We start from the raw sequence: 14,801 nt of genomic DNA, 5'->3' as shown, positions 1-14,801 counted from the left end.
TGAAAAATGAGGATGAGCACCATCCCCTAGAGTCGGACACAACTGGACTAAATGTCACGGGGAACCTTTACCTAGTAGTCATATAATATGCATTAGAATGTTCCCCAGCATTCTTTTGTTTTGGTTGTTGTGGGTTTTTCGGGCTCTTTGGCCGTGTTTTGAAGGTTGTTCTTCCTAACGTTTCGCCAGTCTCTGTGGCCGGCATCTTCAGAGGACAGGAGTAGCACCAGAGCACAGAGTGCTACTCCTGTCCTCTGAAGACGCTGGCCACAGAGACTGGCAAAATGTTAGGAAGAACAACCTTCAAAACATGGCCAAAGAGCCCGAAAAATCCACAACAATCATTAGATGCTGGCCATGAAAGCCTTCGCCAATACACTGTTTCGTTTTGTTTTTAACTCTCATAAATAAATTCTTCAATATGCTTGATTTTTCAGAGAGGATGTTCCTCCTCCAAAGAGTCGCACTTCAACTGCTCGAAGCTATATAGGCAGTAATCGGTCATCCTTAGGTTCAATGTCTCCTTCTAATATGGATGGGTATGCCAAGACTCAGTACAACAAAGTACCAAGTGAAGACTTCCAACGTACCTCACCACAAAACCCAAATTTTGAACCACCAAAGGTAGCTGCACCTAATCTAAGTAGAATGGGAGCTATTCCTGTGATGATTCCAGCACAAAGCAAAGATGGTTCCATTGTATAGTATAACATCATTTTACACTTCCTACAGTTCAGTAGAAACATTGATGATTAATTTGTTCCAGTATGATACTTTTACATATTTGTAGGATTGATTTTTGAGCATCAAGAAGTATGCTTGATTCATCAGTTTTGTATTAGTTTTTGACCTAAAAATTGAACGTTTTGAAGGAAGCATAATCATTTCTAACATTGCAACACTGGCGATATTCAAAGACCATATGGGTTCCAAAATAACCACTTAGATTTGTTTGCTTTTGAGATAATAGTGGCACCAAACTGCATGACATGAAGTGTTTGTCTTTACATTTTAGAATGAATGAAATATATTTGATACGGTGATGAAAATGTTTTGTTTAAACATGGACATCATATAATAGAGATTCTGGAGTACATTTCTCCGCAATTTGGAACTTTTTAATGAATTGTCAGTTTCAGTTAGACACAATGCGCTCAGTTTGCGTTGAGCTTAATGCTTAACCAAGTCCTACCAGTAGTCTTCTTTTTTGTAAGATGAAAATAGTTATTGTGGACATGGAAACGATCCACTAGGTTATACTGTATTGCTTGTTTTGCAACATATGTGACTGTTTTGATACCTTATGTTTACTGCCTAGAATATAGAACGTATTATTAATTTCCCATCTGACCAAAAAAAAAAGAGGAAGAACACCTAAAAATCATATTCTGAAAGTAATATTTGGAGGCTAGGAAAGACCTGTTATTTATTTATTTATTTATTTATTTTATTTATATCCCGCCTATCTAATCAACCAAGATTACTCTAGGCGGCTTACAACGATAAACAACAACAATACGGTTAAATAAATCATACAAAGGATAAGGGAAAACTAAGGAGGAAAAAGGAAGGGTGATCAGGAATTAATAAACGGGAAAGCCTGCCGGTACATCAAAGTTTTTAGTTGTTAAACTCAATTAGACTGTAAATGGCACTAATATTTGATTTAACCATCAGCATTTTAAAGATGATCTTTCTTACTTTGACCTTTCCATTAGATGCCTTGACCTCCGTACAGATTTGCTTACTTTGGATCTATGTATATACATGGAATCAGAATTGGGTTTTGAAATACTAAAATAATAGCACAAGTGTTTACTGGAAATATTTAATATTTTAATGTTGTGGAAACTATTCTAAGAACTAAGTGAGGGTTGTTAGGGTAAAATATTTGTTTCTCGACTTTCTTGAAATACAGTAATACTCCACTTAGCACTGAAGATGTGTTCCAGGAAAGTGGAGCCCTTAGAATCAGCACTAATTGGAGCATTTTAACATTGTGCCTTATGGTAGGAGTTCCAGAGGACTGGGTTACCTGCAGTACAAAGCAGGAAAGTAAGTCTCCTGGAGACCTGATTGTCCTCTACGCAAAGCAGGTAGAGCAGTCCACAGGTCTCCCAAAGGTCTGGTTAGCTTCTTTAGGTAGTCTGGACCCTCCCACAAGCACCACAGAATAGCCTCTGAGCATCTGTGCTGTACTAATCAGTGTTGTATGGGGCTGCATTATGTGGTGTATTACTGTACCGATATCCTCACTAGTTTCTTCCAAAATGTTCAGATAGCATTTTAAGACATAATGCCTCTCATCTGGGTATAATTTATAATTGATATAATTTATGAAGGAATAAAATGCTATAAAGGGAATGGAATGATGTAAACTGAAATCTCTCCTTAAGATTTTTCTGATCCGTAACTAGATGAATTATTAGGAAGTTGTTTGAAATGAATTTGTGTGACCCCCCACCCCACCCCACCCATCATTTAAATTGTCAACTGTAGATACTTACGCCACCAATGCAGGAAACTGTATTAGTGTATATAGTTTGTTGTCAAATTACAGTGTCTGAATTGCCTACTTTTCAAATTTGAAGAAATGTGACCCATCCCTCTCTGTGTGTAACTGAAATAATGACTGTAAATATCTTTAATTTTCTTAGTTGTCTAGATCTGATATTTTCATGTATTAGGTCAATTATACAGAGTGCACCAGCCTTTATTGCTAAGTTTAGATGCTGAATTGAATTTTAAGTGTGTAAATAGTATACTGAAATGTTTTAGGACCAAGGTTACCTGATACCATTGATTCTAAGATTTTTTTTCAACTGTGCCTTTTCAATAAACTTTAAACTTGATTGTACATTCAGTTTCAACTATGAAATATATTGGTGCCTGACTTTACTTTTCTTAACAGTACTACAATAGGAAGATGTAGTTTTCAGTACAACACAGGGACTTAGTTCCTGCTTACTTGATGTTTACTTTTTCCAGCCATTGTTTCAGATATTGCTTAAGTGCTTGCATAATGTGCTGTATTTCAAAGTGGCTCCTTTTTGCTTGTTCCTGTGTGGATATTAACCTTTATGTGGCTTCACACTATTCTTCATGGAACTTGTTCCTCTTTCTCGGTATATTGGATGACAAGGATTTGAAAATAAGAGATTAGCAAAGGTTTAATAAAAACTAAATATGCAGTATGAAATCCTTTGAATTTTTAACATAGTAGAGCCACTGTGTCTTTGTGTTTTACACACATACAAATACAGTCATGCCCCGCTTTACGATTGCCCCACATTACGACAAATCTGCTTCACGACAATGTTTTTGCGATTGCAAAACGATAGTCTAAATAGGTTTTTTTCGCTTTGCGATGAGGTTCCCTGCTTCGGGAACCGATTCTTCACAAAACAGTGTTTTTTTAACAGCTGATCAGCAGTTTCAAAATGGCCACTGGGTAATTAAAATGGCTCCCTGCTGTGTTTAGGGACGGATTCCTTGCTATACGGCACTGAAAATGGCTGCCGTGTGGAGGATCTTCGCTGGACAGTGAGTTTTTAGCCCATTGGAATGCATTGAACGGTTTTCAATGCATTTCAATGGGCTTTTTATTTTTGCTCTACGACGTTTTCGCTTAAGAGCGATTTTCCTGGAACTGATTATCGCCGTTAAGCGAGGCACCACTGCCCAGGAGCATACCTATTCCTGGGAGAAAGTGTTTTGTATTTGACTGCTTGCTGGCTAATACATTTCTCTGGGACTATAACTGTACTTTGAAGTGGTATAATCCAGAATTTTGTAACATTGCTTAGAGTAGTTTGTTTGTCAATGTACAGTTTTCCAGTGACCACTGTATTATACATTATATATTTTCCAAGTCCTATATTATACAGTTAATGAATATAAAGTGTGCCCATGCAACATTGTTCCAGTATTTTCTACTTGTCAAATAAATGGGTCAAGCAGTCAGAAGAATTTTTGCATATTTAAAACTTGTCACCTCACATGAAAATAATAAATGGATAGAATGAAGGGTAGCATGATGTGCCTTCAGAATAGCTCTTAGGCTTCTAATCCTTGACAGTGTATACTTATTTATCAAATTGCATGGATATTGTTGTAATAGAAACTGACACAGTAGAGCTCTATATTTTAGGTACAAAGTGACTTGGGACAGAGTCTCCTTCAAGCATTTCACTTTTAGACCCTATTGAATGACTAAAACACCAGTCCACTCTGAAGGACAACTCAAAAAGATCTCAAAACGTTAGGTTTTCTTCAGGCCTTGTATGCCGCACCTACTGCTACTGCTTTGACATACCAGGAGAAGGACTGAATTTTACACTACGGAAATAGAGGAGGCTGTGGATGGCCTTCTGCTAATATTATTAAATACCTCTTCACTGAGATGCCGGTGGTAGCTGGGTGTTCAGCTCATTTGTATTGTACTCTGCTATTTGGATTCCTTGACATGGCTGCAGTTCAGAGCCATGATGATGGCATTGACCTCCGGAGAGATTTTGCACACTGCCATTGGGGTGGGGGAATTGATAGGTAAAGATATCCTTAATGTTATGTGCTAAGCTGTCATTTCATTTGAATTGGATTAGACCCTTTGAAATAAGTATTGGATCAGTGAAGTAGTTGTTGATACGTTAATAGTACTAATGTGCAAGAAAAGGGGTAATAAAAGAAAAATATACATAGCCCTTAACACCACATGTAGTGATAATACTTCTTAATGATGTTTTCTTTATGCCCTGTTTTCTTAAGGCAGCAAACAGTTATATAAATAAATCTGGTCCACCTGTATGGTATGCACTACAGTTTAATATATTAATTTTAATGTGATTGTGCTTTTTTAAAATTAACTGTAATATTATGGTCATTATGAAATATATTTGTTGCTTTTAAAGAAAAAAGAAATCAAATATGAGCTTCATTTAAATGTATAACTATTAATCGTAGCTAGATTTACAAGTCCTGTAAGAGTAACTAGAGCAGCACAACACTTTATTGATGTTTTTGATTTAAAATTGATTCTTTTTCAAAGTGGAAATTTTACAAAAGGTCTATATTTTGGTAAACAGCGACTAGCAATTACATTTTGAAATAAACTATTTAGTTTTGTCCTCTTCACTGTTACGGAAGTAACCATTGCATTTTAGCTCTGATGATCATGTTTTTGTTCTTGATATATGGAACTCTTTTTGCCAAGAATTATGCATTTTTTAAGATGGAGGAGAATAATAGGGCCCTTTTTGCATTGTGTTCATTAGGGAAGTTTAGCCCTTAATTTTAGCTTAATGTTTGGGTAGAATTCAGCAGTTGGAGCAATAATACAGGATATTCGTGAAACACCACCATAGGGTTTTGATTTGGCAGTGATGCAATTTATATGCTTTTCTTTCATAATTTTAAGTATAAGCACTGGCATTTATAAGAAAAGTCCAAATTACTGTAGTTCTGTATCACTTGAAATAAAGTTATTAGCAAAAACAACTAATCTGATGTTCTGTTGCAATGTGTTTGTGTGCTTTCCTTCTGTCTTGTCCTACCTATGATTTAAAGTTGAGTTTGGTGATTGTTATTTTTTGCATATGTGTGAATCATGCTCATTCTTCATTTTCTGCATGTCTCTTAATAAATCTAAATTAAAGAAAATAAAATTGGCAGAACCGTCATAGGTATCTAGAACCATTCTAAACATTGTGATCTAGATCCAGTTTGTAGTCCCAAAGATAATAGACCCATTAATTCTGCTGCTGAATGGGGAATAAACAGTTAAGTAAATCTCACCGGCTGAGTAGGCCTACCCTATTTTTGATTATCAGTGAGATTTAAGCTTATAGGAGGTACACACTAGTGACATGCTGTGCAAATTGATTGATGCCACATCAGATAAAAACAAAAGAAAAAAGACACCGTAAACACGGGATGTGGTAGCATTGCAGGTTAAACCGCAGTAACCTCTGTGCTGCAAGGTCAGAAGATCAGCAATCGTAAGATCGAATCCACATGGTGGAGTGAGCTCCTGTCACTTGTCCCAGCTCCTGCCAACCTAGCAGCTCAAAAGTAGATAAATAGGTACCAACATTTATTTATTTATTTGTTTGTTTGTTTGTTTGTTTGTTTATTTATTTATATAAACAAACAAATAAATAAATAAAAGCAAAGCCTGCTGCTTATATACCGCTCTGTAATGCTAAAGTGCTCTGTGGGCAGTTTACAAGTTAATTATGCAGGCTACACATTGCCCCTTCCCCTCCCCTCGGTGAGCTGGGTGCTCATTTTACCAACCTGGAAAGGATAGAAGGCTGAGTCAACCTTGAGCTGGCTACCTGGGATTGAACCCCAGGTCGTGAGCACAGTTTTAGCTGCTGTACAGCAGTTTAACCACTGTGCCATAAGTAAGCTGCAATAAGTAAGAAACATAGATGCATCTCTTCATAATATGTGAAACAGAGGTCTCTGCCACATATAGCTTCGCCTGTGTAGAAATGCGCATATTCTTACAATGAGAAAAAATATAATATTCTTTGAATTCTGAAGAGCGAATGGATTCCAGGATCTGAACAACCTGTGGCCCTCCAGACGGTCCTATTAGACATCGTAGGTATAACAGCAGTTGTTGGGAGTAAATGCTTTTAAAAAACCTTTTGGTGATACAAGCAAGTGATCTCTTTGGTCACAGTTGGTAATTTATGGACCACTGTTAAAAGCCTGTGTTGTAACTGACACCCCTCTCAGTGTTAGTGGCTGTTTTTTATGCAAGCAAATGAAATGTCCTTTCTCTACACTTCTCTTAAGCCAGACCAGTTGAAAAAACCCTAGATCTGATCCAACTTGAAGTTCTTCAAGTGGAACATGCAATCTTTTTGAATTAAAACAAGTTTGTTTGAATTAAAACAACTTGTTGTATCTGCAGATTTTGAAAGATGTGAACAGTGCAGGAATTGGAGTAGTAACAATTTGAGACTATCTTTGTTTGATGTAATAAAAATGAGAGGGTATTGAATATGATCTTAGCTTCCACTGATTGATGTTTTATAGGCAGAGTGGCCCAGGTTCAACTGCTTATAGTTCCAGTTAGGAGGGGGAGAGTATCAGGTAGATGATGATGAGAGACTCTTCTACCCAAGATTATGGAGAGCCACGTCCAGTTAGAATAAACCAGTGAGCTAAAGCCAGTGATAGTCCTACCCATAATAGACATATGTCGCAAGCAATGCAAACCCCATTGATTTTAATGGTTCTAATCTAGATAAGACTGATACTGGATTTAGGCCAGTATTGTACTGTGATATAAGGCAGATGCTACACTGCCAGTAGAAATTATCTCGGACTTTCAGAGAGATCCAGTGTGAGATGTAAACTAATTATAAAGACACAATAAAATAAAACAAAATAAAAAAGGTCACAGTAGACAACCTTAATTATTGTTTAAATCATTTTAAAATTGAAATAATTGTTCTTGTGATTAATTTTATTTGTTCTTGTGGATACAATATCCAACATCAAGAAGAATGTTTCAGGCTGGGAATTGGGTGTAGGTGTGATTTGACAGTCTACAAAATAATCTTGCATGGTTAGCAGAAACGTAAATGAACTCTCCTGCCTAGTTTATGAAAATACAAAGTGACAGCTGGTCCTGGAATGCTATGGTTTAAATAAAATATAAACTAGACGTTTGACCTCTGTGATCAAGTAAACAGTTTATCATTTCTTGTAGCTGATGTTATTTGTGTGGCACTGGTTAGAACATGCTTTTAAAATTGATTTTTGAAAAAGATGAAATTTTACATTGAGTCTTCGCTAGTTCTCACCTTTACATATGTGGGCAGTACAGATATGTAACACACATCTGAATTTGAACTTCATATGTATATGTATATACTAATTTATATCCTTAGAAGCTAAGCTGTCATTTCGGGTTTGAAAGGAGTGAGGGCAGATTTCAGATAGTGAGATTTCTGGTAAAATCCAACAAACCATGTTTAAAATGTGAAATCGCCAAGTTAATTTTTATGCTTCATTATAAAAGACATGTATTGCTTAGTGATGAAAACATTTTGGGATAATTCTGGCTAGGCTGCTGGAGAATGTCTGGGAGCTCTAAAAGGCTAGCTATATAGTTGATTCTCAAAATTATTCCATTGGTTTGCTTTTTTCAATATGCAGCTCTTTTTGAATATCATCTGTAATTTTGTTGGAATGGAATGGAGACATATGTTTTTGTAAAGTAATTAGTTTCTTGACTTTTATCCCTATTTGCAATAGAGTACCCTGTATGGGCTTCCCTTCTATCAGTATGGTTTATATTAATGGTTGTCATGTTTATGTAGACCTGTGCTCAAGAGGAAGAGGTTAGATTGCTACATCAGTACAACAAGCTAAACAACAAGTTAAAATGGCATTGAAAAGTAGTTCTGTAAGTGCAGGAAGTGAGATTAAATGAGCGTTTGAGAATAAATTCACGTATAAATTTAGTGACAGCCATTGTTAATGATGAGAACCTGGAGTGAAATATCAGTGATATTCATGTAACTGTGATTTTCTATGCAATATCTTGATAGTATTGAATTTTATTTGACTAGGAAAGACTTTCTTTGTGGCCTTGGTATAAAACCTCTGAAAGCAAAGAACCTACAACATTGCAAAAATGTTCCATTTGGGTTCTGTTTTGTTTCACTACACAATATTCATCAGATGTCTTCCAGCAAATTTTCTAATAATATCACGTAAGATACACCTTTAAAAATGTTATTCCATACATTGTCTGGAGTAAGCAGGAGAAGAAATAAATTTTGCAACCTGGCATTGTAACACCAAGATAATAAAGCCGCATTCATGTGCCTTACTATTATGCCGTATTTTTCGCACCATAAGACGCACTTTTCCCCCACAAAACAGGGGGGTGGAAAGTCTGTGTGTCTTATGGAGCAAAGAAAACAGATTATATTTTCCTCTTTTCTTCTCCTAAAAAATTGGTGCGTCTTATGGAAAGGTGCGTCTTATGGAGCGAAAAATACGGTAAATGTTATATGTGTTTGCCAAATATTTTTCCCCTGCTCACTAAACTGTTTTTTCTATTTGCATGTGCTTACATTTTTTAAAATGTTATTGAAGGTGTATTTCATGTAGTTCTCCAAATATGGGGAAAAGATAAATGCTTTCTTGTGGCACATACATGGTCTTGTGTCACACCTTAGGTATTCTGTACTTCTATACTTAAGGGTTTAGATTTTTGCTCTCTTAGTACACAATGTGCAAGCCCAAAATATTTTATTATATCCTGACATTATAAAGAATAATTTTCAGTTTCTTTGTGATTAGCTTATGCAATATTGTTCCCTTAAACTATTTAAATTTTTATTTCCTTTCCATATCAGTGGAGTTCTGTGTAAAGATCATACTCAGTTGAAAAATATATATATACATCTTTAAAGTACAGCATTCTTAATCAAGTATAGGTATTAATTGTTTCCAAATGTTGAATTATGAAAAGTTTTGCCAGCAGTTCTTCCTGTAAAATATCTTCAGTGTGGAATTAAACTGTGTTTATGAAAGATAAAAGTAAAATCACCATGGATTTCACCCAGACATTGCCTTAGGGATCATAAGTGTGGTTAATAGCAAGAAAGTTCAGTATTCATCTAAAAATGTCTGAATGAGTGTTTTAGGCAGGAACTTATATATTATCTTTATCAAAAAGTATCAGGAGTCATTAAAAAATAAACAGCTCAGTTCTTAATATGTACAAGAAGTTACTGACCTGTTTCTTTTTTTCGAAAGGCCAAATCCATTTAAGGCACTTGGAAATAATGTTTTTTGGTTCACTGCCTTTCTAGGAAGATATAAATTCCTGAGACAGATCTTAATGCATCAGATGACAAGACTATTTGGAAGCAGGAGATAGAAAGCACTCTTCTCTTGAGTTGAGTTTGTACATTCTGTTTGCACAAAAGTTAAGACATAGGCCAGTATCCTAAAGCTGCCTCAGCCACCTAATCAGGTGGCAGTCAAGTGACCAGACCTACAACAGTGTGAGACAGACATCTGATCAGCTTGCTGAGCTTCTGCAGTTTGAGCTCCATGGGTGTAAAGTCTGAAAAGGTTACTGGGCACTGAAAAATGTGGTTTTGTTTGTTGAGAAGACCTCACAACATAAAATTCCTTGTGTTAAAGTCTTATTAAATTAGAATCAAATTGGGTAGTTACACCAGATAATCTGTAATACGTGTAAATTTGTTGTCCTAAAAAAGGATTATGTATATGTTTGCATGCTTAAGACTCTTTCATCATGTGACTTCTGTACCTAGTAAACATTAATTTCTCTTGATGTTCTGTTTATTTTCACATTTCTGCTGCTTCTAAATGTGTTTACTATACTAAATGAACCTTTGACCGAGTTAATAGTTTAATAGTCATTGGCCCAAGTTTTACTACACTTTAGCATAGCTTAAATAAGATATTTAGCCACCTGAAAGAAAGAAAAGAAGAAAAGACTTGTGGCACACTACATAATTTACAGTACTTTTTAACAGTTATTTTAGTCAGTAAAGTCTCATTATCGAACTTCCCAATTTTGAAATCTGAATCAGTGAAACAGTACACTGTGGCCAGAATCCTGTTATGTAGCTGTATTGTCTGTATTTGAAGTTGTAAATGTTATTGAAAAATATGAACCAAGGCAAAAGTCATATTCAGGAAGCAGTTCTACAGAAGCAATTCTGTGGTCAGTGTGTGTTGTTATTTGTATGTTCAGGTGTGTAATTTGTGGCAGTGTACAGATTGCCTAGGTTTAATGCCCTGTGAACTTCAGCAAGCATAACTTTATGCTACGAGAAGTACAGTAGGATTTCAGCCATCATGTTGGATCCAAAGAACTAGGTGTGGTATGTCTTTGGTAGCTGCCAAAACTATCTAAAGGAACCATGTTCAACCTTTTTTTAACCATAGTCATAAACTCAGTATGAAAAAAAATGGGCCAAATCGGGATTGCATAAGTCGTATAACAAGTGTTAGAAGGTGGTGTGTGAAGAATTGTTTCCAGTCTGTGGCTGTACCCCTTCAAATGTGCCAGGGCCTCCCAGGGGTCCATATGGCTATCGACTGAGAGTAGCTGATCTAAAGGATCATTGGAGTCCAACCCTAATATAAGACATAAAACCACACTGGCATTGAAAATGAGAGATAAAAATCTTGGGTTGGATCCACCAAAATCCTCTCTCAGATAAAAGAGCTACTTCAGTCCCCTGGAGAATTTTGAAAGCCAGAGCTTCCACATGGGCACAGGGCATGAACATGGGAGGAGGGCACCGATTTCTCCCTTCCCTCTGCTTTCCTCAGTATTTTTTTGATAATCTGTTCTGTGTGGGGGAATGCTTTTCCCCAAATTTGCTAAGCTGTTGGCTAATTCTTCAGTGTAGAGAAAACTCCCCTGGATGATGTCATAGCTGCTTCTGAGAGGAGGAGTTACCACCATTCTTCCTCTTTCTCATAGTGATAGAGAGCTTATCTGAATCCTGTAACCTATCTGTATACTGTCACTATCTGTGAGCTTGTAATGTTAATAAAACCACAGTCCTCCTGGGGGCAGGGCAGAATTCGTTGGGCAGAGATCCTTGGGAGATCTGTCTTCTCATTCTGCTTCCTTGACTAGTCACCAACCAGGAGCACTGCTGGCAGACATCCCTGTTGTGTGGCTGACTTCTTTAACCTCTATTTCTAAGAGACTCTATGCTATCCTAATTATCTGGTGATCACCACAAAGCCCATCAGCCTCCTAAGTTCGTGACTCCGACAGTTCTGGACAGTGGAAATCCTCTATAACAGTGAAGGAAGTGGAATCGGATGTTTCAGAAAGCATGAGGAATGCTGAAGATTGTGTCTCTCTTGACGCTAGCGAACTGTATTCTAAACTAATTCCTTGGGAATACTCCTTGATGAATCCCTAGTTGAAGATACAGTTTTTAAAAAGTGGAATTCATAAATAAGAGCCCACATCAAATGATTTTGTGTCTTAGAGCTTGTAGAAATAGAAGAACATAACTTAGGTCTTCTGCTTCCTTCACAATAGCCCTCTGACCTTGATGCAAGTCATTGTGATGAATCTCTGTAGTTTTCAGGCATGAGAGCTACTCCTGGCACTTTTTTCCTGAAGCCTGTAACACTGGTTGCTATTATTTAAAAAACAATGACTATGATAATGATTCGTGTAACTAATTTAAAATAACATGAATATGGAATTAGTGTGAGTTATAAGTAAATCACTTTGTAAAATATCAAGAAACGAAGAAATATTTCAATATTTAATTTACAAATGGAATTCAGATGTGCAAGCAATTCTGCAATGTTGACTAGTTTTATAACATGAATTGGCTCTAAGAGTGACAGTGTGATACTTTTAAAAATGAAATCTGAAATAATTCATATGCATGTCCATAATATAAGGTTACAAAAATAAGATTGCATTTTTGTATTTCTGAACTCAGTTTGGTCTGCTGCAAGAGAAAATAGAGGAATTTTTATAGCAACTAATTCAATTATTTCTCTTTTGTATAAGCTCAATTTGATGAAGGGACAATCTACAGAATATAAATTCTTTGTGTTTAAATTTTGAATGATGCATCCAGTTATCCAGCCACAACAGTTACAGTTCAAAATTAATAGTTTATTTTCCAATTAAGAATGATTATTTATACTTAAATATACTGTTCCTTATTGATTGTTAATGTTTTCTCTGTTGTAGTATGACAACGCATACAGAATGGGTGACATAACAGTGGTATAAAATTGAAGAAACAGTATGTATCGCATGAATCTCATTACGGAGCAAATGAAGGACTGTGTATGTTTTCATTTTATTTTAGATTTTGAGACAAGATGGTAAAGTAGCCTACATTTGTTATAATTGCTATTTTACCTTCCAGATATTTAAAAATGTGTTGTTTAAAGATTTGCCTTAAGACTACTTAGACGTGAAAATGTGTGACTATATGAAAGTTGTGTCAACTATGGATGGGCACACAAGTTCAAAAATCTATCTTCAGTGGTGCTCTTTTATTTCAATTTTAGCCAAATACTGTACAATGTTGAATTGCACTTAGCAATGTATGCCTTTTGTGCTGCAAAATTTGGTGCTATCTTTTTAATCTCATGAAATCAATTTTTAGATAAATATGACTTCTCAGAATAGCGTGCTCTGTAAATCTTGCTGACACACTTAATAAAATGATGTATAAAGATAACTATGTGTCATACATATACCACGTAAAAAGTTAGAAATCTGGGTTCAAGAGTATATTCTTCTAAGATTCATTGGTTGCTATAAATTAAACAGCCACTGAATAACTAAGATGTGAAGAGTTTCACTCAAAAATTACTTTAACAGGATGCCTACTGATCTGTTATCACCAGCTCTGTCATTTAGATTTTGAAACAAAAAGAAAACCAGTACAATAAAGTGATACCCTTTTCAAAGTGTTGCCTTGCCAGATTGAGGTTAAACAAGCATTTCCTACGATGTTTAACATGCCAAAGAGTGGCCTGCTACGGTTTGTAACAGATAAAATTTGGGCTCAAGTAAGAAACCAGCTGTACCACAACCATTTTAAGAACTTTTTTTGTAGTTATAAAACAGAATTTTCTATACACCCTTAGCCTCCTTAATACCACATGCTGCAGAGTTCCCATTCTGGAGACAGAGTTATCTGTAATTAGATTCCTGTGCTTTGTTGAAAGAGAGATCCCCCCCCCCGTTGAGTTATGCCACTGAGGCTGACTGTGCTGTTGATTTCCTTCTCAGATATTCCACTGTACTGAAATCTGACCGCTCTTTTTATACCATTTTTGCTTTTTAAAAAATTTACTATTCTATATTCCAGACCCTGAAGTGACCAAAAACAATGTCAGAATAACTGTTCTTTTTCATGGAGCATCAGTTCATACATACACACATACATTCATACATACAGTGGTGCCTCGCATAACAAGCGCACTGTTTAACGACGAATTTGCATAGCGATCTAATTTTTTAGATCGCTAATGCGATCGCATTGCGATGTTCTGTATAGGCAAAACATCGCATTGCGATGATCGGTAAGCGTTTCGCTTACCGATCTTCGCATTGCAATGGTTTTTTAAACAGCCGATTGGCGGTTCCAAAATGGCCACCGGGTGCCCAAAATGGCCACTGCAAGTGTTTTTGCGCCCTGCCCTCGCTTACCGAGGCCGCAAAAATGGCAGCGCTATGGAGGAACATCGCTGAACTGTGAGTTTTGGAGCCATAGGAACGCATTAAATGACTTTTTACGTTCCGTTTAGCGATGTTTTTGCATAGCAACAATTAATCCGGAACGGATTAACATCGCTATGCGGGGCACCACTGTACGTATACCTGTCAGAGACTTGAGAATTTTGGCTTCAGTTCCCACCATACCCCTGCCAATGTTATCCATGTGGATGCAGCAGGGGGATTCTATCAATTACAGTCCAAAATGTATCTTTTCCAAGCTTTGGTTGTACTCACCTTTGTGCCTTTCCTTTGGTATCACCAAAAAAGATACCTGAAAAGATGTGCTGGCAGATTTATTTACAGGTAACTTAATTTAAATCCTTTTGACTAATGGATTGTGTGTTTGTATATTAATATTTTCCCTGAAGTTTAGCGAGGGACGAGATTAAAAATAAAAATTAAATGATTAATGAATTGCAATGAAGGATGGACTTGGCAGCCTGCTTTGTGTGTATTTCATTTGTTGATATATTCCCTGTAGCTTTTTGTTAAAAAATAAAAATAGAAA

General features: G+C 36.3%; 1 protein-coding gene across 2 annotated transcripts in view; it reads left to right on the top strand.

The window, feature by feature from the left end:
- The window catches only part of CXADR (CXADR cell adhesion molecule), a 50,422-nt gene extending 35,621 nt beyond the window's left edge, over window positions 1-14,801 (top strand). The window contains exons 7-8 of one of the 2 annotated variants that reach the window (XM_020785448.3): window positions 438-624; window positions 12,749-14,801. In XM_020785448.3, coding sequence (XP_020641107.2) covers window positions 438-624; window positions 12,749-12,790 — 229 coding nt within the window. In that variant the 3' untranslated portion in view covers window positions 12,791-14,801. Of the gene's footprint in view, window positions 1-437; window positions 1,420-12,748 lie in introns of those variants that run through there. The other variant, XM_020785447.3, reaches the window with a different exon arrangement.

This window comes from Pogona vitticeps, chromosome 3, assembly GCF_051106095.1.
Source record: "Pogona vitticeps strain Pit_001003342236 chromosome 3, PviZW2.1, whole genome shotgun sequence".
Classification (NCBI taxonomy): Eukaryota; Metazoa; Chordata; class Lepidosauria; order Squamata; family Agamidae; genus Pogona; species Pogona vitticeps.
The sequence above is the reverse complement of the archived record's forward strand: the minus strand, read 5'-3'. Positions and strand labels throughout refer to the sequence as shown.